The 27258-nt window shown below is 38.9% G+C and overlaps 1 protein-coding gene across 3 annotated transcripts in view; it reads right to left on the reverse strand.

The window, feature by feature from the left end:
- The window catches only part of LOC149316472 (transforming growth factor beta receptor type 3-like), a 182764-nt gene that overhangs the window by 29677 nt on the left and 125829 nt on the right, over window positions 1–27258 (reverse strand). For 2 of the 3 annotated variants that reach the window (XM_089515597.1, XM_089515595.1), the window contains exons 5-12: window positions 23860–24043; window positions 17897–18065; window positions 16350–16497; window positions 12053–12242; window positions 11223–11521; window positions 10217–10369; window positions 5772–5912; window positions 4550–4720 (exon numbers count right to left, since the gene is read on the reverse strand). In XM_089515597.1, coding sequence (XP_089371723.1) covers window positions 4550–4720; window positions 5772–5912; window positions 10217–10369; window positions 11223–11521; window positions 12053–12242; window positions 16350–16497; window positions 17897–18065; window positions 23860–24043 — 1455 coding nt within the window. The remainder of the gene's footprint in view (window positions 1–4549; window positions 4721–5771; window positions 5913–10216; window positions 10370–11222; window positions 11522–12052; window positions 12243–16349; window positions 16498–17896; window positions 18066–23859; window positions 24044–27258) is intronic. The other variant, XM_089515596.1, reaches the window with a different exon arrangement.

Genomic DNA, 27258 nt, shown 5'->3' on the forward strand with positions numbered 1-27258 from the left:
TACCCCACCCCTTTAATATGCAGTACGACACCTTTGCACTACTTCCAACAAAACAGCACCCTTGTTGCATAAAAGGAGAGTAATGTTGATTTCTGGGGGGGGAAACTAGATGGCACTAATACATAAAATAAAAGTATAAATGATGATTTTGGTTCTATTTGCACCTCCATAATGTGAGGTTAATAAAAAACTGGAATATACAGCTGTATCTACATAATACATCTTTGATGACAGGCGGTACCTTAGTGCATCAAGTGCAGGAGATGGCAATTTAATTATCATTAAGTGTCATGTGAAAATTAGAAGACAAGTGAGATGGCTGTTGCTAGTTTGCATACATAGTTCCATAAAATTAGCACATTTTGCATGTTATACGAGATGTCCAGCTAATGCAAATGTACACATTGCAGTTTTATAATAATCTTACTTTGGAAAATTGCAGACAGATGTCAAAATAAAAACCCTTTGCCAATGACACTTGATACATTAATTTAGAAATCTGAGAGCTTTAGGCTGCAATCCTAAACACACTTACTAGAGAGTAGGCTTCACTGAGCCAATGACACTCCTGAGTAAAAATGCTTAGAAGTGCACTGTATAACACTTCACAGATTCCAGCTTCTATTTACTTGCTTCTTTCAAGCATCTTTCTTCAGCCCTAAGGGTGAGTAAACTTTCTTGTTCTTTTTTTAAAGCAGGGATTCTTATTGGGTCAAAAGACTGTGTGCTACTGATCCACGTGACACAGATTTACATGAGCATCATTATTTTGTTATTTTCTTCACTACTTAAATGTCCTTAATCTGCCTTTTTTTCTCTCTAACCCAGACAGTGAGTCCACCAGTGAAAAGACCTTTATATAAAATTCCTGTTACATGCTCTACAGCCTTGTGGCAGCTTACACAATTAAAAATGCTTCAGAAAATGAAGACCACTTATCCCCCCCCCCCTCAAAAAATCTTTAAGAGGGCCACAATTGGAGGAATCGTGCATTACGGATCCATATGTATATGTCCATAAAGAATACCATTAAGTTAGAAGTGTTTACATTAAAAAAAATGAAAGCCTTTGCAAATTATGTCAAGGATAATTTACTGAAAGAAGAGACCAGCATGTCAAAAACAAAACAATAATTTCTGTCATTGGAAGATGAAGAACAGATGTCAGGCACAGATATCTATTTTCCACTGTGCAGAAAGGAGCAAAACCAAACTTGTGCCAGGGCAGGTGATGAAAAAATCAGAGCTGTCCAAAGAACTAATGGTGGGGCCAGACAGGGAACTAGAGCCAATGGGATTCATCCCAGAAGGCCAAAAGCAATGACATCTTCTTTTATGAGTGTAAAAACAAATGCATTTAAAAATAATAGTCACATATGCACTATTTCAGTCTTGCCTCTCTTCTTTAATACAGAGCATACACCAATAAAATTAATAAAAGATCTCCACTGCACTAGCACAAGCTTCTCTCCAAATTCCTTTGTGCCACAGTGGGATGCTAAGCTCCAATTGCATCTCTCATATTGTCTTGTGCCTACTGACGCTACAACTTGGATAAAGAAAATAAATGAAAAGGGTACTAAGGGAATAATCAATAATACATCTATGGCTGCATCTGCATTGTAGATTTAATGTTCTTTGATGCTGCATTAACTGTCAAGGTTCAATTCTATGTAGTTTTGTGAGATACTTAGCCTTCTGTCTCAGAGAGCTCTGGTACCTCAACAAACTACATATCCCAGGATTCCATAGCATAGAGTCATGGTAGCTAAAGCGATGTCAAACTAAATTATTTCTGCAGTGTAAATACAACCTATATCTTAATCAGGGCTAAAGATCATGCATAGTTCAAAGGAACCATACTTGTTATTGCTCCTACACTGCATGCAAGTATCTATTAAAGAGTAGACAATTCTCCACTGCTGCTTCCTTCCTCAATTTCCAGCAAAATGCCTTTAGTTTAAAGCTCACCAGCTGGTCAAAGAGGACACTGAACTACTTTGGGATGACCCATGAGCTCTACAAAAACCAACTGTGGTGGCCAATTTTATTTTATTTTACAACTTATTATTTACATAGTACTTTTCAGTGAAACAAAAACCAAACAACAGAAGTTATAATCTAAATATATTACTAATTCTTAAACTGCTCATCCCTGATTTAGTATTACTCTCTAGCTTCAGGGGCTGCATCTACACTGCAGAATTAATGCAGACACCGTTTTAACTGCCATGGCTCATTTCTATGGAATTCTGAGATTTGTTGTTTTGTGAGTTGTTTAGCCTTCTCTGTCAGAGAGCTCTGGTACTGCAACAAACTACAAATTCCAGGACCCCACAGCACTGGTCTATGATAGTTAAAATGATGTCAAACTGCATTAATTCTGAAGTGTGGCAGCAGCCAGGCTGCCCACACTGTAATTGCTAAAGATGATTGCCAAGCAAATAAGATAAGCAAGTACTATAAAAGTACAAGGTGCTGTGAAGAGTAGGTAAAGGTAAGGGTAGTCCCTTGACATGAATGTCTACTCATAACCAACTGTAGGGGGTGGTGTTCATCTCCGTTACTAAGCTGAAGAGCCAGCGTTGTCCAAGAACTGCTCTGGTAGTCATGTGGCCAGCATGACTGCACCAAACGCTGTTACCTCCCCAGCAAAGTGGTACCTATTTATCTACTTGCATTTGCATGCTTTCAAACTGCTAAGTTGGCAGAAGCTGGGACTAGTGATAGGAGGTCACCCCATCATGCAGCACCCAGGCCTCGAACTGTCAACCTTCTGATTTCTGATCATCAGAATTGGTGTCTTAACCACTAAGCCACTGCACCCCTGCTGTGAAGAGTAGCATCTTTAAAAAGAAGAGGATGGAGGAGGAAAAAAGACAGGTGTGTGTCCCAAGGACGTTTATTATTGTGATTTATTTTATTGCTTACGGATGATTTCAACTTAGGGGTGACTTATATTTGTATTTGTAAGCCTCTTTATAACTGATTATGTTACAGAAAAGTAGGAGTGTATATGCTAAAATATGTAACATACATGTAAGACTCATCTCAAGTCAGCCTTGTCTAAGATCTAGAAACAAATAGGGAAATATGAACAAAGGGCTATTAATTTCAGAATTAAATCCCATTGTTAAATAAAATGAACTCTTTGTGGACAGCTCTTTCAACTAATGTTTGATTGTTTTCCCCAACAGACAACACACTTCAGTGACTGTTATTTCATAGAGAATTTGATAAGGGTGAAACTCTTATTTGCACTGGATTTGCCCACATTGAGAGGATTCTTTGGTTTCTACCACAAAAGCATTTTCTTCCTCACGATCTCTACAATTGTCAGGGATGATGGGAGTTGTAGCTCTTCACCTCTGGCTCGAACTCACCACCTTGTTACGCACCGGCGCTGACCAGTTTTGGCCAGTGGTTAAAGCTTTGCTCTAAAGCAGCAGAGTTACAGAGAATAGGCTGAAGACCCTGACAAACTCTCCAAGCCTTCTCACTCTTGCTTCCACAGAAGTCTTCCCACTTCTTCAGGATCCAGCTGGCTCTTGTATCTTCACCCAAGACACCAGACAACGCAGTAGTCTTATATAAAAGATCTACTTTATTCTACTATATACAGCTCCAAAACTATCAAACACAACTCCTCACTACTATCCACTACTACCCACTACTACTACCCACAAAATAAATTGGGATTCATAGCCATTATTATAGTCATTGCAAAATACCACCCACTGTTGTCTGTTTCCACCCAGTGGGCGTGTACATCCACTCTCATTGGTTCTCTTGGTTCAACCCACAATTAATGATTTCATCATCTCAGCCTTGACCACTTAACAATTCTCAGGTGTTTTCAATTATCCACTTTGCATTTCTGTCCTTGGCATTTAGGACTTGCTAATTCCATTACCTTCTACACCTGTGTGGCTTCTAATTGCTTCTGCTGAGTCACCCTGACTCTCACATACATGTTTTATTTCTTTGACTGTATATCCCATGTTGCATTTTCCTTAACAGACTTATATTTGTATTTGTAAGCCTCTTTATAACTGATTATGTTACAGAAAAGTAGGAGTGTATATGCTAAAATGTGTAACATACATGTAAGACTCATCTCAAGTCAGCCTTGTCTAAGATCTAGAAACAAATAGGGAAATATGAACAAAGGGCTATTAATTTCAGAATTAAATCCCATTGTTAAATAAAATGAACTCTTTGTGGACAGCTCTTTCAACTAATGTTTGATTGTTTTCCCCAACAGCCAACACACTTCAGTGACTGTTATTTCATAGAGAATATGATAAGGGTGAAACTCTTATTTGCACTGGATTTGCCCACATTGAGAGGATTCTTTGGTTTCTACCACAAAAGCATTTTCTTCCTCACGATCTCTACAATTTCCCTTTTCAGAAACCACAAGAGAACACATCTGTATGCCTGAGGCAAGAGAGCAATGCCAGCTTAAGGCAGACAAGAACAGACTTAGCTGAGCTTCCACGTTCCTGGAGAACATTAAATTGATTTCTATATCTGTCAGAGTTCATTACCTCAACAAAAATCTGGTCATTTTCTGCAACAGAGAAGAAGCCTTGCGTTGGAGTATGGAAGAGGTCTGTCTTGTAGAGTTCCATGTGAAAGGTCACATTGCCGATGTGTGTTTCAGGTGGCCAGTGCATGGGAGACTTAGGAGCTTTCGGCTGATGGAATGTGCAGTTGAACTAGGACAAGACAAATTAATGTAAATCAGAAAAGGAGGGAAAAAAGAATAATCTCACTGGGGCAGGAATAGGCTTTTGTCCCCATCTACAATCACAAGTTGCTGAAAGTTCACACATACAGCAGAATATCACCTAATCTATAAAATATTTTATTTCAAATACCAGTGGTCTACAAATATTTTGGTAAAGAAAATCAAGTCTCGGCTCAAATGCTAACTGCCCCTCCAACTGCTTGATTCAGAAACATTCTCCACACCTTTCTATCTTGCTTGTTTAATTTGCCCACATGGGGTACGACAAGTTATTTTTATTTTATTTTTTTATTGTATTTATAGCCCACCTTTGTCCCAGTATGAAACCCAGGTTACTCTCATCCCAGTCTCTGACCTTTCTAAAGCAACAACTTTGAGATTCTTTTATGAAGAATCTCCCTTATATCAAGAAAACCACTCCCTCACCCTTCATATACACATAACAAAAGAGAAATAGTTGTTGTCCAAATAATGCTTAAGAAATGAGTAGATCTGGGCAGAGTCAGAGGTAGGAAAGGGAGGGGAAAAGCAATTTGAGCCTGAATCAAATCGCTAGTCCCAACTTGAGCAGATTCACTGATCAACTGCTAAATCAAGTCAGCATTTAAATAAGTTCTACTTCTTTTATGGATCTACAATAACTGGGACTAAGAATTGGCTTCAGGGCTTGTGGCACACTATTGTTATTTGGCAGAACACCTAAGGAAACAAACCTATGTACTTGATATAGGGTGGTAGTATTGCTCATCATGATTTATACATATGAAAGATTGGATCCAAAGCCTATGATTTTGAAGACAGAGGGCAAAGGATGGAACTCTTGTTCCAGGGACAATGAAGACATGTACTCAATAGGCATCAAGAAGACACTTTACCACTTCTGTGCCCTCATGAAGACAGCTTACCTCATGCTTTTTAGAATCACAGTCCTACTAAGTAGTTATGTCACTGTTTTAAATGTTACAAGTACAGTACATTTCCTTTATAGGCAGCCAAACTACAGGTAACGTGTTACATACCACAACAATTTCAGACCGACTGGAAAATGTGATGTCTGATTCATCCGTGTCACCGGGAAAACCATTATCCCCTGACTCCATGTCTTCATAATCAACAGCCCAGCCACTGGATTCAACTGGTGATGATAGCTGAATAACAATCTAAGAAAAGAAGAAACAAGTATTACTGTATTTTGTGCAAAAGCTCTTTAGGTCCCACTACCATATAACTTGTCTCTGAGTCAAAAACCCCAAGAAAAAATGTGAAGAAGAAATTCTAGAATTTTCAGAGCATCCTTTTACTAATTATCTGAGTATATGGCCCAGTTATACCCTGCCCTTCCAAAGCAGTGCATCCCATTTATTCTCACAACCATGCTGTGAAATATGTCAGGCTAAGGTAACAGCTGAATTCATACATTTTGCTAATCCAGTCTTCATTGTGTGAGCTTCTAGCAGATACTTTAAATGATAACTCCAGTATTTCTAGACCATTGCTTATGCTGGCAGAAGGTGACAGAAGGTGTGGTACAAAACATGCCACTTTGAGTTCCAGGAAGGAGAAAAGACAGGGCATACAGGCAATAAAGAGAGCCAGGTGGTGTAGTGGCTAGACTGGAGAACAGGGTTCAAATCCCAACTCAGCCACGGAAACCCACTGAATGACCTTGGATAAGACACAATCTCTAAGCCTCAGAGGATGGCAATGGCAAACCCCCTCTGAAGAAACTTGTCAAGAAAACTCCATGAGAGGTTTGTCAGAAACAACTTGAAGGCACATAACAACAATGAATAGTGGTTCAATTGCATTTTGTAGAGAGACGGGATATTAATTATTATTATTATTATTATTATTATTATTATTATTATTATTATTTGAAGGTTGATCTATGACTCTGGAGAAGAGGGTTCAGTTTTCCACTTGGACATGGAAGCCACTGGGTAACCTTGGGCAAGTCACATGCTCTCAGCCTCAGGGGAAGGCAATGGCAAACTTCCTCTGAACAAATACTGCCAAGAAAGCACCATGTTGGAAATTACTTGAAGGCACATGAAAACAGACATGTATTAAATGAACAAAATAATTATTATTTGTAAATGAGACAAATAAATAAACCAGGCCTTGCAGTTTTCTTATCTTGCAATTAACTGTAAATTTATTTTAAACCAAGTACCTGATTTGCAAGCAACAAATCTGCTACTGGATAAATGGAAAGCGAGTGCTGATTTATTCCTCCTCCAGGCCATCCAGAAGGAGGAGGGCATGTGTAAGCCTGACACTTTTGCTCTTTTTGGCTCATGCATGTAGTCCTAAACCACAATATAGTGTTACATACAAACTCTCCCATAGTAACTCATTCATGGTAACCAGTGAGTTTTGAGAATGAGCAGGGATTTGAAGCCCCATCATCCCAGTTGGTTCACCACTCTATTCACCACGCTTCACTCGGCTCTCAAAAAGCAAGTTTAGCAAGTGTGAGGAAAAGCCTTCAGCTTGTTTCCAAACCTAGAGTTGAGCTGGGCAATAAAACTATCACAGAAGCTGAAAAAGCAGTCTGGGAATTTGTACGTAGATGAATATACCAGCAACTCTTATCTCTGCTTCTGTTAAAGCTATACAACATCCAGCACTGTTAAAGAGTAGACGCTCACAAAACTGAACTTATATAATCCCTTCTCTTAGTAAACAGTACCAAATTCAAGGGACCAAGAAATTTCACTTTGTGAGTTTTCACTTTTAGTATTATTATTCATTTTTTTAAAAAGGTATGAAATTTGTAATCATTTTTCTTTATTTTTTTCCTTTTCTACACTTCCTCACTGTTATAGCCATTCAGCTCTATGGCTCTTTAATTCCCCAACTAGAACTCCCACACTGAGCTGCATTAGATATCTCCTGTCTGTTTTTTATATGCAAACATTCTCCACATACTAAGTCCCTCTGCACTTCCTGACTATTCAGCTTTACCTTAATTCAATTTCATCTTTGTTTGCTCAGATGCTGGATGGTTGCTATCCAAAGGAATAGTTCTAATATTTTGAAGCACTTTTTGCCTAATTCTGTATCAGCTTTGATGATGTTGAAACTGGCCTATGCTTCAACTCAGAGGGGGGAAACTGTGCTCTCAAATCTCTGCTTAAAAAGTATTGGAAAGTCTGGGGTTAACCCAGAGTTAAAAATAGTGGGCCAGTTGCTGAACTGAGATCCAGATGTGTATTTTTCCACTCCTTGTTGATCAGTGATTTTGGATGGGTACATCTCTAAATCGACAGCCAAAAGGTCTGGCCAATAGGAATTTTTCAACATCCTCCCCCCCCCCCCCCCGGCTTATTTGGCTCAAGCTATGTCTGATCAGGTTGCCTTAGCTATATTGAATTGGAGAACAAGCTGTTCTGCATTGGCCAAAATTGCCACTATGTATTGAAGTCACAGAAGCCAGGAGATGTTCCTGTCTGTTTACCTGTGTTGGCCAACATCAACTCAAAATTATAGGGAAAATTGCTGAGCTAGTGCTGAAGATAAGCATCATAGAAGTAACACTTGATCTGAAGTTGAAGGCTTTCATGGTTGGCATCCATAGTTTTTTGTGGGTTTTTCTCTGAAGATGCCAGCCACAGAAGCTGGCGAAACGTCAGGAATAAACTCTTCTAGAACATGGCCACATAGCCTGAAAAACCCACAAAAAATTAATGCCTGATTGCTTACATATCTTCTTGAAAAAAATCAGAACTTGCACTTGGATTCAAACTTCAGACACTAAACATTTAAAGACCAAACAGTCTTTAAAATGCACTTATAACAAACAAACAAATAAAAAACCCAGCATATGCTAGGTTTACACTGAACAGAAGCACATACAACATGGTTTTCATTACAATGGTAACTTACTTATTTGAGAATGGTCAAGCTGAATGTCCCAGGTTTAGACCCTTCTATAGGTCTGTGACTTGAGCTATTATTTACTTAATCATAGCTCTCTGGTAACCTAGAATTTCCAGTAGCAAGCAAATGGGAGATCTCTTACAGAAACAGCTTGATTGTAAGAGTAGAGGTAGATGTTCCAAGAGCCACAAACGGTGGTCTCGGCATGTATCCTTAACTTTCTTGCATACAATGTACTCTACAATATAATGTAGAAGTTTAAAAAGACTATGGCTGCTGCCACACTTTTGACACCACTTTAACTGCCATGGCTCCATGCTGTAGAATCCAGGGATTTGTAGTTTGCTGTGGCACCAGAGCTCTCCAACACAGAAAGCTAAATATCCCAGAATTCAACAGCATTGAGCCATGGCACTTAAAACAGTGTCAAACGGCATTGATTCTGCTGTGAAGATGCAACCTAGGTCTGGGGGCCTTTTTATTTGCCCCACCAGAGGATACTGCTAAAAAATCAAAAACAATCTCAAGGGGCTGTAATTGCACTTTTGCTTTTGAAAAGTTGGTGTTTTTGAAATGTTTACAGTGCAAGGGGGCTGTAACCAATTTAAAAGGTGAACTGCAACTCTTGGAAGCTTATGGGAGAAATAATTCTCTCTATTTTTTTTTCTGCAGAAAAGGAGCAATCTGGGGGATCTGGAGGGTTGAGAATACAGATGAGGGGTCTGTGTTTTGCCCACTCTTGATATGCATGCAAGTTACTAAAAAGAGTGCAAGGAAGTACAGAGTGTTGGCAGCTGGGTACTTTTAATACTGGCTGTTTCCACTCCAAACTAAGCATGCTGCAGTGGATTTAATGAGAACAGGAAATGTTTCACCTAGTGGAAAGTGGATGTTCTAGCTGGACTGTTCTTTCAGTATATGTTCATTTATTGCACAGGGTGTAATATGGTTTGCTGTGAAGGACACAAGTCCGTTGCTTTCCATCCTCTGCCAAAAACTTTGTGCCCCTAAGTAAAAAAATGAAAGCTGCCACATCTCAGGGAATACTTGTGACACAAAAGGACTTACCAATTCACTTACCAATATTTTCACAAAAATAAACAAACACCTATACAACAATCTATACAAAAAAGCAGATAGGAAGAGAATGAACTCATTTGAGATGAGGTGCTGGAGAAGAGTTCTGCAGATACTGTGGGCTGCTAAAAATACAATTAAATGGGTCGTAGAGCAAATCAAGCTTCAACTCTCCCAAGAAGCCAAGATGATTAAGCTAAGACTGTTGTACTTTGGACATATCATAAGAACATATGACTTACTAGAAAAGACAATAATGCTTAGTAATGTGGAAGGAGGTAGGAAAAGAGGAAGACTATATTACAAATACATAGACTCAATCAAGGAAGCCACAGCTTTGAGTCAGTAAGACCTTGATAGGGTGACTTGGTAGTCTCTCATTCACAGGGTCTCCATAATTCAAAGTTGACTTGATGGCAGTTAATAACAACAGATACAACCACCATCTGATTATATTGTACTATACAGATTCCAAGGCAACACATTTTCCTCACAAGTGACTCACAGAGTTCAGGTACACAACATTATCCAAGGGATAGGCTATCCGTCGAGTCCCACAATCATGCAATGATGACTCCAAGATAAAATGAGTTTGGTTTGCCTTTGCTCTGCATTTTGGATCCAGCAGGGAGAGTTGTGTGCCAATGTAACCACTAGCCTAGACAGAGAGAGAACATGACACAAAATTATATTGAAGTCAAATCGAAAGAATGGGATGGTAGAGTAAACAGCAGGGTACTTTAAGCTTTTTTACTTAACATTTTTACTGGCTAACTTGTGAACTTCAGTATAAAAAACTATCACATGATAAATGGATCAATAATGTGCTGCATTGCCCTTATTTGTTACAATTCAGTGGATATTCATTTTAATTTATTATAATTCTACTGACAGTGTAATTATATTTTAATTTTTGTGCATTTTAATGATCTAGACTTTAATATGTACCTGGACTTGTTTTATTTTTTTTGTAAGCTGCCTTGAGTTCCAGGGATGAGAAAATGGCAAGATATAAAAATCACCACTACTGCTGCCACAGTTCTAACATGAGTAAGGCAAGTTAATAATCTTGCCAGGTAACAGATAGGTCAGCAATCAAATGATAAGGATGGAAGAACAATGGACATGCCAGAGAAACACCTGCCTCAGGCAAACAATTCTGTATAAGAATAGAGGAATAATGGACAGGTTGTCCCATGAAGCAAGTAAAGTGAAGCGCCTGCCTCATGCAAAATATTTTAGGTAAGGAAGGAAGAATGATTTTCTGTTAAGAAGAATGTTTTGTTAAAGAGCTGATGCTCAACAACATATCCACATTGTTAGCTGAGGTATAACTGTAAGTGGGAAGATGCAATGATTAAAATATTCCCATATGTAAAAACAACTTTCTCAGTGTGTACAAACATGTATAACTTTCCACTCCTTCCCCTATTCATTTTCTTGAGTTTATTGTGCATTCCAATTATTCTACCTTGGTTTGTTCTTATGTGAAATTAAGAGATTGCACCAACCTCCAGTGAGTCTTTTGCTACAGCTACTGTCATTGAGGTGTCATCACATTTCACTGAAAGGGCAACATCAACGCTACCCTGGACTTCTTCTGGTTCAGTGACTTTGGGGAAAAATTGCTCAAAGCCATGATTGGCCATAACTGAGTCCATCGTCTCAGTTGACAGCAAGGTGCTATCATGATTGCCACGAAGGAAGTCAAATTCCAAGGATGGCATGGGAGCAGGCAGAGGGTTAACACCACGTAGTAGTTCCTCCAGTTCAGGTGGAAGAAAGTGGTCTTCTTCATCATTCATTTCTTCTAGGGGAAAAAAAAAGAGAGAGAAATTTGTAGACATTAAGCAATTTCCTTCAATATCTTTAAAGTTAGGGTCACACTAGCTGTTATACATTATTATGACCTTATACTTTTATTTCTGAACAACAACACTAAAAGGTCATGGAAGCCTGCTAATGTATGGTCAGGGTGGGTGGGATTTAATTTTCTCCCCCATTTCTGATGTGTTTTCCCACTAAACTGTCTTCAACTGTTATTTATCTCCAAACATAATTCTCTTTAGCTCTAATAATCTGGGGCACATAGCAGCTGCCAGCAGGTGGATGCTGAAAATTGTATTCCTGGATTCTCTCAGCATTTTTAGCTGAATCCCACTGAACATTTTCAAAACTAATACAGAAAGTAACCATTTCATTGTTACAACAGTCTCCTAGATCAAACATTTCTGCAACAGGAATTTCCACACTGTCTAGTAAGTTCAAGACCCTTGGAAACTGAACCAAGAAGTGTTTGAGAATGTTGTTGCACTTGATGCAACCCAAGCATCTTCCTCACCAGCGTCCTCAAGCCGAAGGTGAAAGCGATTAGCTACAGGTGCTTTTGTATAGGAAGAAACTGGACGGTAGCCATGGTCATAAGCCCACATAATCAAGCTCTCATGGGAGGAGGGAAGATCTGACAATATAGTTTTAGTCATCACCATAGAGCATTCAGATTCTTTTCCAAAGCCAACACTGTTTGCTGCCTGTGAACAAAAGAGATAGGATGCTTTAGGATTCTGCATATCACTTTTACTAGCTTTATAAAGTGTGTTTTTTTAAAAAAAGTACAAGAACAATACGTGCTAAATTCTATATTATTTTTTCACTGTCTGGTAAAAATTAAAATGAGAGAATAGCATCTCTTTTTTACTACTTTTCCCTTGGTCTAAATCCAACTACTAGACCCAAGTAGAGTGGACACATTGAACCAATGGGTACTTGGTAAGTTATCACCTACATAGGGTCTACTCCGGTTTGGTCTAATAATTGCATTTAAGCATTTCTGGTTTTTCAGGCAGATTTATACCATTTTCATGTTATTCTAATACCACTTTCATTTCTGAGACCAATTATGTGTTCCATAGTAACTGCTTCACTTTTGCTAAGCATTCATATTTGTTTCTTGCCCCGATTGTTATTCATGCGGCAAAATCATGCCCACTACAGAAATTTGAAACATTTACTGTGGCTGATATTTCATCCTGAAGCATTATTTATTTATTTTATAGAGAGAATTTTAATGCTGTCCTTTAACAAGGTACTGTATTATCATTGTAGTTTATGGGGGGAAAGAAGTCTAAAGATTTCTAGGTAAAGTAAGCATAATCAGAAATGGGAGGGGGATAATGTCAATGGTCTAGAAAGCATTAATAAACATTTCTTTTAACCTGAAACAATTGGTAAATTTCACAAGCCTTCACCTGTTACCAAATAAATTACAATATAGGCACCAAATGAGCTTCTCTGGGAAAGGCACTGGAGAATTTCTTAGTAACGACTTGCCTCTCCCCATTTGGACAAGGGAACACAGAGAAAGGCTTCTGCAGATTATCTTAGATAGACATATAGAAGAGGAGCTTTGCTATAGTAATATAATCAGATCCACTGCGTCGCACTAAAATAAAAGAAGTTATCTTTCTTTTTTGCGTATCAACCCAAGGAAGGATTTTTAGATAAGGAACAAAAGCTCCCAGTCATGCAGAAGGATGACCTGGGTTCTTCTCAAATTGTTGCAAGGACAAAGGAATTTACAATACTAGGTCAAACTTGGCAAAAATTGTATGGAACCTAACTGAAACTGGTTCCATGTGGCAACTGTCCCACAGCTAGCCATAATTCAAAGTTGTTCAATCAAAGTTGCTGAATGGATTTCTTTTATTCCATGGAACATCTCACCAACTGCCATATCTAGACAGAGAAGGGACTCTCTCCATTCAAAAGGGGGGGGGGGGTAATCTATATGGAATATCATCAAGAAAAGCCATGTGGAGTTTCTGTAAGTTGTTTCAACCTCAAGTCATCCTCTTCCTGAGATAATAATACTATTTTGCCTGGTCCTTATAGCATACTTACATTATGCTCATTCCTAAACATGATGTGATTTCTCCCTACTCTCTTTCAAGCTCTTGATAAGAAATTTTCCATGGATATTGAAAAGGGCAGAAAAGTTTACTGGACTAAATCATTCATTCCAGATTAGTGAATCAATGATCTGACAGGCAATGAGAACCTAACTCCTTTACTAACATCCCCCAGAATGGGCATTAAAAAGGGACAGGAGTACAGAACTGGAAATTAATGGAGATTGAAAAATACAAATTTTAAAAAAGAAAGCAGCAGCATATTTTTTGCTTCTGCATAAAACAGAAACAACAAAAAACATATATCCCCAATCTGCATGTACAATTCTTACCTTTCAGCAATGGGTTTCCTAATGATCATATTTGAAAAAACCAACACAGCAGAAAAAATTGGATGAAATGGCAACAAATTATTTTAATTTTATTTATTTATTCATTCATTATACTTTGAGATAACCAATTACCAGATTTCTAAGGGCAGTTTATAAAAGCATTAAAAAAACCATGAGATGTAAAACCACAATAACATCTCCCAAGTATAAGCAGCATAAAGTAGAAAATAGCAGCAGGAATAAAAGCACTGCAATACGCAACATAACCATCAGCAAAGGGAGAACAAAAATGACAAAAGTGCAGAAATACACAAAAAATAATTCTTAACCTGGCTGGTCTTCCCATGGCACCAACAAAGTATATTACAGCCACTACACATGTCTCTCTCAAGAGAGCCAGTCACACACAAGGTGCCACCTTGGAAAAGGTGCTAATTCTCTTGCAAGTACTCAACACAATCCATTTAGTGAGGGACACTCAAAGATCAGCCTCTGACAATCGCTTTCAGGAGGCATCATTGATGCCTTTAGGACAAGTGTAGACAAAGGGAAGACTTCTTAATGTTGATGGCCTGCAACTCTCTGGCCTGCCTAGCTAATGGTTAGGGATCCAGTAACTGGTACTCCAAGAATATCTGGAATGCTGCCATTTGCCTACCCCATACCATAGTAAGTAAATGGGGAAGGCAAAGACACTTTGTGAACTGCAAAGTTCCCACATTGCTGTGAAGAATTGAGATTTATGGTTGCAAATTCAGGAACTATGCTAAGAAAATTCAAGATCCTTGATTGAAAGGCTCCTTTGGTTCTCCTACTGAACACAAGAAGTACTCTTGCAAGCTCTCTAGCCATCTGAATGGTCTGCTGCAGGTGGCACTAAAGAAGAGATCCATTAACAAAAAAGCCATTGTTAGTCCTCCTAGCAAATCCCGTCTTGGAGCTGAGCTTTGCCTGCCCTTTCTACTTCTGCCCAAAAGATTATCTCCTCCTCTGTGGATTCAAATCTGGATACAATTTCTTACACATGTTTTAAATAAGTGGGCAAGTTCAGGCTGAGATTGCTACAATCGGTAAATTTGCCAGATTTCCTGTTTTCTCTCCCTCCCCCCCCCCCGACCCCTCTCTCTAGATGTTAGATAAAAAGCCTGAGCAATCATCTTGTCCCTCAACCCCCAGAAAATTGCTGTCATATCTGGAATATGCCCATTTGGAAGGACTGTTTACTTCTCTGTTCTTACATTCCCAGCAAGATTCAAGGGTCCAAATGTGAGCACATGAAGCCCCTGTTTATATTCTTGCAATATGTCAAACATCATTACATATACTTTAAAAAGTCTCCACTCACTCAGACTAGTCACTGATTTATCAACTGGGTCAGATAAAGTTATTTGCTGGTCAGTAAGCTCTACATATATTTATCTACTGTCAGATGAAGATAGTTAGCTAGGATTTAACCTTTGCTATTTTTTTAAAAGCCCTTCTTCCTCTTAGTAATTTGAGCAAGATGGTCTTGCTCAGATCCAGAAGGAAGCAACTTCTTGTAGGCCAAACACACTCGAGATTATGTTTTTGGCTGTGGCAGCAGTAGAAATCAGGGGAGTTTAGAGTTGGCCAGGAAGCAGAATTGGCCATGTGTTGTTGACCCCGTTCTACACCTACATACCCAGTGAGCTACCTTCCTCCTCTATAAAATGCCTTTAAACATAGTAAGAAAGAAGAAATGCTGTAGGGAGTAGCATCAGCCCCACTGAGCAATGGCATGCTACCAGGCTTCTTTGCAGCTGCCATCCACCTCCTTCCTCTCTCTAGGTGGTCACTGAGGGGCTACTTGAATTGCAAGATCCTGGGTTTCAACCCCAAGGCCCAGCCTTAGTTATACCTTTGGCTAAAACATGGGCTTACCAACCCCTTCCCTTCCCCAAGATGTCATACTACAACATTCCACCAAACTGCTTGCAATACACTGATCTATGAATTTATTTATGTCTGAATCGAGAAGGAGCTTGATGGATGGCTGATCTCTTTGGCCTCTATGACTCTGTTTGCCTGAGGTACAAAGTAGTTTTGCTTTCCAGTTCTTCTAAGGATTTTTTGTTAATTTTTTCCCTCTGTAGTGAGGTGTTAACAAAATGTATCAGAAAAGGACATCTTTATCTATGTATAAAGAACAATAATCTTAAGGATGAGGAGGATTTATTCTTCACTTAGCAGTACACCACCCACTAACTGAGCAGCTCAATAGCTATGAAGAAACCAATCACTAGTAGTGTTAGCAAAAGGGGAGGAGACGTTCAGACAGGCATTTGTTATCATGTGCTCCTTCATCCACATAAAAAGCAGGAGCTGTTAACAGCCCCATGCCTCCTCCAAAACAAGAAGCAGTGCTGCGTCTACTTACGATCGCTTCCAGTTTCCCCTTCACGTCATGTGACTTGATAACCCAATTGACAGACTTTCTGCACTTGAGGATAAGTACAAGATCCCTGACAAGTGTGGTGTCTGGTCGAGATGGTCTAATGTCAATGATGATATCCACCTGGAAAGCACTGAACGTAGAAAACAGAGGCAGAGTTGAGTCGGCATGCCAGAATTTTTCAGCTATCAACCTTAGTCCAATCCATCATTTTTCCAGTGTCTGGCCAGCTGATTAAAATGCTGGAGGTTCTCCCAGACAGCACAATATGTGCAAAACAGACTGTTATGCCACACATGCTAAAACAATTTTACATAACAATGGAAACAAAATGCTTTTAAAAAAATGCTGATAATTACTACCCAACAGCTTTCCTTTCTGATTTTAAAAACTATTGGTTGCTCATTCTATGTCTTGGTGTTAGTTAAAGAAATCCATTTGGAGCTTGCTGTACCTTTTTATCCATATATGAGCAATCTGTTCCCATTTTTGTACCACAGATTTTAAATGTACATCTATGTACAATTGATTTCATTAATTTGAAACAAGTGTCACTCTATTGTGCCTCATTATTAGAAGCTGGCAAACGCACCATAGCAGCAAAGAAGAAGAAAGGATTACCCGCTGAGCTTTGGAAACTGCATTTGCTGGAATATTTGCACATTAGACTTACTACACATCCGTGGCTTTATTTCAAGTTGCAAATGATATACAGGCATATTAAAGGACTACTGGCAAAGTTTCACTGGCTGTTTTATGTCACTGTGAGATTCCTCACTGTTTAGCTTTTGACCAAGTGCATTTCTCTCCTCTGTTTTTTCCTACTTATTCTTCTCTCTCCCTTCTTAAGATTCCTTTTTTCCCCTCCATTGCAAGAAAATGAGTTGGGTTTGCAAGTCTATATTAGCTTACCCAGTTCTTAAGTTTTGGACACAAACTGTGATCAGAGAACCATACTTGTGATGCAATTTGTGCCAACAAATATATGTTTGTCAAATGCATAGAAAAATATAAACATTGGGAGGGGGAGCACCACTTAAATGCACTTCTAGAAAGAAAGAAAGAAAGGAAGGAAGGAAGGAAGGAAGGAAGGAAGAAAGAAAGGGCACACGTTTTAAAAATGTGTTCATTTTGAAAACATATATGGAAATGTGCAACAAATTGCCCTCACAAGACAGAATTCTTCTTTGTTTAAACCCTTAAAGATGTTGAAGATGGGTTAAGGTACTGAATCCCTTATTTCAAAACAACATAACATAAAAAAATCATATTTCTATTTAAAAAAATCTCAATTCCACTTTTAGTGTGTGTTGTTTTCCTCCTCTAATTTTTCTTGAACTTCACCTTACATATTCACAGATTTTCTAGCATATCCAGCCTCAGGGCACATAAATACTGGCTTGTATAGCATACATTTTACATTCTTCTCATAAACAGAGGCTTGCTACATTTAAAGATGAATTAATGGGTCATAATCAACAGGAGGCAGCTATCCCTGGATTGGACAAATATTACACGATTGGATGTTTTACCTGTATGGGTTCGAGTCCGGAGTGATCAATTCAATTATATGAACTTCTCTATCTTGGCCCAAACTGGAAACAATGCAACCCTCTGCTGCCTTTGGCTGTAGGTATCCGGCAAGGTAGTTCAGAGAAATAAAGTTCTTTTCTATATTGCATGTCGTAGGAAAAAATTGATCTAAAGAGACAGAGGGTAGGTATTTAACATTCACAGCAGTTCTAACAAATACCTCCAAGATTATCAAATATCAATACATATTGTGGAGGGGAGATGGAGAACATGAAGCTCTCTAGATGTTGTTGGGCCTTAACTTCCATAAACTCTAACCAGCATAACCAGTGAAGGATTTGGCAGTAGAACTCCAGCAACATTGGGAGATCCATATATACCCATATTTGCAATGAAGGTTAAGTGATCAATCAACTAATCTTTGGGAGATCAGGTTATTGCGTAAAAAAATGAGCACAGAATTCTGGGAAGTGGTGTCAACAGATAATTGTGACTATAGAAAGTACATTTCCATTTGCAGAAGCCCAGATGTTAATTGATAAGAGAGCACACAAGATACAATTGTAGACTAAGGAAGCATTGACCCAAATCCTCTTTGATGATGGAGGAACATAAAATTTACCAGCAAACATATGGAGAGATCTGGAAGGTGATGGCTGCCAGCTGTGCAAAGGGAATGGGGGGATTTTTCTGTCTCGAAATCATTTCTAAAATTATGTAAGACTGAGAGGTTTATGCTAGCCTATGTACAGTATGAGATCACTGTAAGTCCTGATCATCCTTTTTAGTTCATTTTAGGGAAACAAGTGTATAATGTCTGCTTGACACTATGGACAACTGCTGTTGTATGCCTTCAAGCTGTTTCTGATTTAAGGCCACCCTATCATGGGGTTTCCTGTGGCTGAGTGTATGACTTGCACAAGGTCAGCCAGTGGTTTTCCCTGGCTAAATCGGGGAATCAAACCCTGATCTCCAGAGTCACAGTCCAATGCTCAAAGCACTACATTATGTTGGCTCTCTATGGAGATCTAGTGGAGGCAAAATAATTTTTTTTTACTGATGTTTATGTTTTGTTCTGTTTTTACTGGGGGGAGATTCCTTCCCCTCAAACTGGCAAAACCAAAGAGGATCCTTCAAGTGTCCCTTATACTTCTCGATCCTGTAACTCTATTTGTAATAAAAAATATGTTTTAAAAATTCAATTTTTAATTATATTCTGAATACACTGTAGTTTTTAATACATCAAACATGACAATTTCAGGCCAAATAAAGTTATACCGGTATATAATAAATGTTAGGACCCTAAAATAACAAAATGACTTTCTGTTTTTAAAGGGTGGATTAATACTGCATTTTTCCATTTCCCCAACAACTCCCATTTTTTCCAGAAGAAAACAGTTTAAAAAAATCCTTTTCCTCTTATGGCTTTATAAATTGGATAATTTTTCCATTTCTGTGAACACCCTCACTCCCTCCAAATAAAAAAAAAACAACCCACCATCACAGCCGTTCATCATAGGTGTGATTGCTGTGGCTTACTTGATCATTTTGGTTGCCCTTTTGCGCATCCATCCTACCTCTTCAGTACCCTCTTTGAGATGCAACCAGAACTCTACACACTACTCCAATTGTGGTCACACCACATGTTTGTATATTGTGATACAGGTGGACTCTCCCTTATCTGAAATGACTGGGACTAGAGATGCTGGATTTCAGATTTCTTTGGATTTTGGAATACTTGTATTTTCATATATGTATATAATCAGATATTTTGAAGATGGGAACCAAGTCTAAACAAAAAATAAATTTATATTTCATATATACCTTAAACACATAACCTGGAGATAATTTAATAAAATAGTTTAAAATAATTTTGTACATGAAGCAAACTTCGTGTATTTTGAACCATCTGAAAGCAAAGGTGTCATTATCTCAGCCACCCATGAAACAAGTTTTGGTTTGTGGAATATTTCACATTTTGGAATTCCAGATAAGAGAGACTCAACCTATACTGGCAGTTTTCTTTTTGATCTCTTTCTAAACTAAATGGTTTCTGAATGCTCAATTTGCCATCTTCTCTAGAGGATCCTTTTATGTAAACTATGAGAGACTAAATCTATTTATGCTGCCCAATGGAGCACTGCCCAAACATCTGTTAAGGGCCCTGACAGATGGGATCTCAAAGCAATGGCTATTCTGCCAAGTGTTCTCACACAAAAGTTGTCCATGTTGAATTCAGACCAATATACATAAAGATGCAATACAGAATTGACTCTCAGTGGTAGTAATGCAATATTTTTAAACTGGCAAACCAGTTGCCAACCAATTGTCCAGGAAAACCACCACAGCTTAAAGGAAATCATAATAAAATGTTTCCTTTGCTTTTCCAATGTGTTCCTGGAAACTCTCCCTGTAATCAAAATTACCAACCACAGTTTTCTTTCCATTGTTCATTTAGAATTTTGAGATCAACTATTACTGTTTTATTTATTTATTTTATTTCAAGGATTCATATTCTGTATTCCTCCCACAATGAGATTCAAGGTGGGTGGAATCCTGAGATTTTTGCCACACCTATACTGTTTAGCTGACTGACAGAGAAGATAAATAGTCAATGTTTTGACTATAAAAGGTTATATTTTCAATCCCTGATTATCTCCAAGTAGGGCTGCAGGAGTTGTTAGTGGATTCCATTTGAGCGCGGAGGTGAACCTGCTCTGAGTTTTAGCAGAATATCACACTAAATCGCTATAGCACTATTATTCCACCTTTACTATTATGACTGCTTCCTGTGGAATCCTGGGGTTTGCAGTTTAGGGAGAGGCATTTAGAATTCTCAGCCAGATAGCTCTTGAGACTCACTAAACTAAAAATCCCAGAATGCCACAAGAGGCCACCATAGCAATTATAGTGGAATAATAGCACTACAACAGTGTAGTGTGATCATGAGCTTAGTCTGACTACTACTAATATGGAAACCACCAGCTACCACTGGCTGGATAAGAGACTCGTCTGAAACCCTAGTGAGCCGCTATCAATCAGTTTAGACTGTGTTCTAACCACTGCTGGATTATCAAACAGTGTTTGGTTTAGGTACAGTCAGCCCTCCATATCCATGGATGTCTTTATCTACATATTCAAGCATCCATGGCTTGAAAATATTTAATAATCTAAAAATTCCAAAAAGCAAACCCTTATTTTCCCATTTTATATAAGTGATACCACTTCACTATGTCATTGTATTTAATGGGACTTGAGCATCCACGGATTTTGGTATCCACTGGGGGCCTGGAACCAAACGCCAGGAGATACCAAGGGCCCAATGTATATCAAAACATTAATATGGATATAATGTACTAATTTCCTCTAAAAATTATGCAGTAAAAGAGGCTCTTTTCACTATCCTGGCCTATAGGTTACAGTGTTTATAACAGGGCTGTTATATATGAATTACCTATATGTGCTTTGATTTTTAAAAAGAGTTTATTAAGTGGTCTGCCAAACTCTCCAAAAATTTTCAAGTGATCTATCAGAGAAAATAAAAGTGTCAGGACACTAGACCTACAAGAGTATATGTGTTACTGGTTTGACCTGTGATTTTCAAGTGTGATAACCTTAAAGAAATGTAATTATTTTAAGGATGGACCAAAATGGATTTAATTCTTCTGTTTGCAATAATGACTAAGAGGATACAAAAGTTTCTCAGATAGCTGGGTTTTCCAAAAAGCTCCATCCCAGCTTCCAAGTGTTATAAGCTTTTCCATAAAAGGGGCACTTGGTGATCAGTCAACTTTGTGTGTACTTGAATGAAAGAAATTTTCTATACCTATCTCCGTCTGACTTTAGGCCTGTTTCACACCAAAATGTCCTTAGTTCATCAGTCCCATCGCAAAATGGATGTGGCTGTTCATGTATTTCCTTAGTACACCATTATCTAAGATCAGGTGGTAAGGATCTGTATAATGGGCCCAGTTGGCAGTGAGCCTTTAAACATTACATTTATATATCTTAAGGTTTCTTTAAGAAATGAATTTAATTATCCTAGCCATCTATCCTTATTTACTGCACTGCACTTTTCATATAATATCATGTTATGAATGGTAAAGGGCAAGATCAGGATATGTAGACACCTTGAGCAACAACTGCCAACAAAAGCACTGACATTGTATATTACCACTACCAGATAATGCTAACCTTTATGCATGTTGCTCATTTGACTGCCTGCTATGAAGAAGTATACCCTGGACCCTACTATATTCTTTGGGCAGTACCTCTGTCTTAAAAATGGGGAAGTGAGTTTGCTCCTTTCAAAATAAATTAGGTGTTTTCATCAGATTCTTGGCCAACATGACCCAAAGTTGGAGTAAGTTTCAGTGCTTCTGGCTTAACAATACCAGCACACTTTTTATGAATATATCAGAACCATTAATCATGTATCAGATTTCTTCAGTAAATTATTATTGCCAGGAGTTATATCTCAGCAGTAAGATTTCTACCCAGCTGGAAATCTTTTTTAGAAGAATTTAATGCTCGAATAGTGGCGAACCAAAGAGATTACGGTTCAGGAGCTAACAAACACTGGAAGGAGAGAGTGTTCCTGTACTGAATCTGGGATATTAACTTAATTGTGGAGGATTTTGAACTATTATTACCTCATTAGTGTCTTATGAATTCCTTCTTTTCTATAGGGATGTATGAAGATAGAATGGCAAGAAAAAACATTTTCAGAGCCAATGTACAAGTTGACAAATCAATGAAACAACCAGCAGACATAATAGGACAAATAAAATGCATGCAATAAGGCGACAGGTAGCTGTAATGTGGTGGATTCCATTATGGACAATTTGAAATATCATTATGGGATCTCTCTAGAAGAACAAGCACATACAAATTTAAAATATACATCTCATTCCAAATACAATTAGCTTGAACTCTTCAAAGCAATATCTTTATTTTAGAAGTAGGGCCATCTCACTGACTACAAACTGAAGATTCAATAGAAGCTAGTATCCTTCTCAAAATACAGAGAATGAGTCTGTAACCACTAGGATGCAAAAGATGATTATATGAACAGATGAACCACTGTCTTAAATATGGGGAATGTCTATCTCAATTTCAGGATGTACCAGTCTCTTTCTACCACTGTTTCTTCATTGCTACAGCAGAAAATTATCATAGCCTCCAGAACAGATCTGGATTAAAACTCCCATGATCCCCCAGCAGCATGGCCCATGGCTCTGCTTCTAGAAGGGTATTTGTGAGAACAAAAAGTCATAAAGTAATGCTGCAATCCTCTATGTTTTGCAGAGAGTACATACCCCTGAACTCAATGGGATTCGGTTTCTGAACTAATATGCTTAGGATTACACCATGAAGTATGTGGATAATATTCTGTAAGTGATAAAGAATAGGAACTGAGCCAACACCCTTGGCAATCCTTGGCAACTAAAAGAGCATTGCTTCAATAAACCATAATATTTTGAAGTAATGCCAGTATATTAAATATGCAACCACATGTGGTAAATAAATACATCAATGAATAAACAAACCCAGACTGCAAAACTCTCAAATCCAATCACAACAATTTTCTGATAACCAACTTGTTGTTGTACTTGAAAAAGCAAGGAAATGGAGGACCAAACCCCAACCAATCTTTTAGAGTGGCTTTATGGTAAAGCCTTTTGCTAAAGCAATTGTTCTCTTGACATGCTCATTCCTCATGTCTGAGTTCTTGCTCGATGTCCTATGTGTCACACAGAAACCCCTGAGGATAATGGGGAGCCACAGATATTAGTCTTCTTAAATATATTGTACTCCAAATCTTGCCATGACAAGCATGCAAAGGACCCAATGTTTAAGGTGGTGTCCCTAGCCAGTGCTGATGGGAAAATCTCTGTATGAGGCTTTTGACAAATAAACATTAATAAAATCCATTTTGTATGCACTGACTTACTAATCTTACCTTCACCCACTTTGATGTAAACATTTCTGGATATTTTGAGTTCAGTGAAAGATGTTACTGCGCCATATTCCTTTTGGGCCCATTGTAGCAGGTGCTTATTTCCTTGAGGGAGTGGCTTCTCCTCTATTTTTGCTGACAAGGAGAAGTTTTCTTTCTCAAACAGCACTATGGAACTTGCTGAAACCTGAGGAGAATGGAAACATCCTTTTTAATGTGATACTGACCCAATATGGGTTAGCCATTACTTCAAAGAGATGTTTAAACCCACCACACCAAAACAAGTCAATTGCAGTGGTTCTTGCCATAACATTGTACAGAATGCAACTCTGTAAAGAGAGAATATAGGTTGAATCCTCTTTGATTAGCTGACAGCAATGAACAACAAAATGTTTTGTAGAGAGGAAGAAGAAAATATTGGGGAGGGGGGACATTTCAATTGTTAGGGTTTCCCCCCCAAAGTAATAATGGGTGTCTAGGGGCTTTAAAATATGCGTCCTGAAATGTGAAACTCAGACTGCATCTGCACTGCAGAAATAATCCAGTTTGACACCACTTTAACTGCCATGGCTCAATGCCATGAAATTCTGAGAACTGTAGTTTCGTGAGCCATTTAGCCTTCTCTGTCAGAAAGCTCTGGTGCCCCAACAAACTACAAAACCCACGATTCCATAGCATTGAGCCATTAAAATGGTGTCAAACTGGATTATTTCTGCAGTGTGGATGGCTTCTAACAAACCTTTCACCTTGGCATGCATGAAAGTCTAGAAATTTCAGCCAAAAACCCTGAATCGACTCATCCATGGGTCAATGTAAGTACTATACTGTGGCGGGTTACAGACCACCATAAGGGACGTCTTAGGATGTCTCATTTTGAAAAAGGGGCGTCTCTTCCAGACGCCCCTAACCCTATCATGGACAGAGTCCGTGACAAATGGTGGCGGCTGTTCCACACGGCCGCTGCCATATTGACGTAGCGGACGCTGTGCGTCCGCACGTTGCACCCCCGAAGTGACGCCACAAGTGCGCGACTAGTGCCTCGCAGCATCTTTTCCGGGGCCCAGGAAGGAGCGTGATTTCCGCGCTCCTTCCTTTGCAGCGTCCAGGAGTCGCGCAGTTTGGCCGCTGCGGCTCCCGGATGCTGCAAGCGGCGGTGGCAGCAGACCGCCGCATTTCGGCGGTCTGTAACCCGCCTTTAACTCTTATATAAAGAAGGAACCATCCCCTGGTAAAAAGCAAGAGTGTAATCTATATTGGAAGCACTGACACCCCCCCCCCCCCCTGTATTCTCTCACCATCCAGCCTTTAGGGGAAGCATAAACAGTTATGCCTGCTGAAATTTTGTAAATTCTTTGGGATGGTTTTCTTTTGCTTCATCCTTTAGTTCCGTTGTTACATGCCCTTAGGTTTAACTCCAGACTTATCCACAGGTCATATCAAAATCAATAATTTTGGCACCCAAACCTGCCCTTGAGATATACATGAAGACAACTTATAATTGAGTATATACGGTAGATAAATGTTGACGGAGGTCCAAAACACACTGCAGTTTGACCACTTTAACTGCCCTGGCTCAATGCTGGGGAATCCTGGGAACTGTAGTTTTGGGGGACATTTAGCCTTCTCTGTCAGGGAGCTCTGGTGCCACAGTAAACTACAACTTTCAGGATCCAACCTAGCACTGAGCAGGGCAGTTAAAGCGGTCTCAAACTTGATTATTCTTGCAGTGTGTTTTGGACCTTACTTCCTATTAATGCAATTAATTCAATATATTTATTCCAGCTGAGACTAGCAATTTCAGTTAGACCTAAGTTTACACAGGACTTCCATTCTCCTCTACAAAAGGACTCAGAGCATGGGAATTTTGTACTGCATTTTCTATTGCAGAACTTTCCCATCCCTGTAGAATCCAATCAGATGTTTCTTTGCCCACATTCCACCAGTGATTATTTTGATATATTCATATATCACATTATCACCTATAGTCCTTGGAATATTTCATTTTACTATCTGATTATCACTTGCAATTTAAAGTACAAAAGTTTTTAAAGCAACTGAATCAACTGTAGTGAAACATCACCACCATGGTTTCATTAGAGCATCTGAAAGAAAGAAACATATATAGGCATATAAAGTTTCCCAAGCTTGGAAGAGTTTACTCTGTGGATTACAACACAATTCCTCAGCCAAGATGGGGAATTCTGGTAGACAACAGTTGAGGGGGGAGACAACCTCTCCAAGCTCTGGAAGCACTTCATACTGAATTAAAGCATCAATCAGTCCACTTCTCAGGCCAATATTGTCTCCATAAAACTCTTCCTGAGAGGGTTAACACCAAGCATTTTAAATTGCACTGAAAATACGCACGGAACAGTCTTGAGTTACCTATGCTCTGATGTCAAATTCTGCTAAGTGCCAGCAGTACAAATCCAAGCAACCCTACTGAAGCTATACAACTCCTCTGACACAAACAGAGGCCTGTTACAGACTGCCAAAATAAAGCTGCTTCGGGTCTCTTTGGAGGTATGCTACTTAAATGATGCATGGGTCTTAAGAGTCTGGAGTTCGTACCAAAGCCACACTCCATTCCTAAGCACCGGAGTGTAGCTTCCAGATTCTTAGGATGCATGCATCATTTAAATAGCATACCTCCAAAGAGACCCAAAGCAGCTTTATTTTGGCAGTCTGTAACAGGCCAGAGCTTCTCTAGTCTAAGAGGTAGAATATCGAATAACTTTTATCAATATCAGGGAGATACAAATATCTATTGATCATATATATAGAATAGTCAAGGACAAGTCTGTAGTCGTGTCTGCTACAAAGTAAGCTACTCACTATTAAGTCTACTCTATGAAGAGACACTGGAAGTACAAACTAGCACTTTAAAACTGTCAAATCAGATCAAATCAGTGTAGGGAATGGCTTTCATGGCAGGGATGTATCTTAGAGCAATGGCCCTTGTGGCACATGCACATTCCTGGCAACACAGATGATATGACCAGGGCCTCACAGCATTATATCTATCATGCCACCTCCTTCACACCTCTGTCAACTGTTGTCACTGAGACACGGTCTCTTGCAACTCTATGATTCTATGAAACCTTCCACAGAATTAATTTGCAGGCATCTGTGGATGGAACACACAGTTTGGTCAATATAGGAGAAAAAGTTCACAAACTACTGGAAAGCAGTGGGCATTGAAACAGCCTCCTCACCCTTAACAGTCATCCTACGGACCAGGGATTTAGTAAGGTCCTTTGTTCTTAGTTATTTGAGTTCTATGTGCACTACACTAATAGTCTTGAGCTTCAAAGGAGGTCATGCACAGGCACTTATCTGTATTAAAGACTATACTGGGAGCCCACTTCCTGTGTTTCTCAGCATTGCATGTGCTATTCAATC

This window comes from Sceloporus occidentalis, unplaced genomic scaffold, assembly GCF_023333645.1.
Source record: "Sceloporus occidentalis isolate IW3139 unplaced genomic scaffold, rSceOcc1.0.p SCAF_3, whole genome shotgun sequence".
Classification (NCBI taxonomy): domain Eukaryota; kingdom Metazoa; phylum Chordata; class Lepidosauria; order Squamata; family Phrynosomatidae; genus Sceloporus; species Sceloporus occidentalis.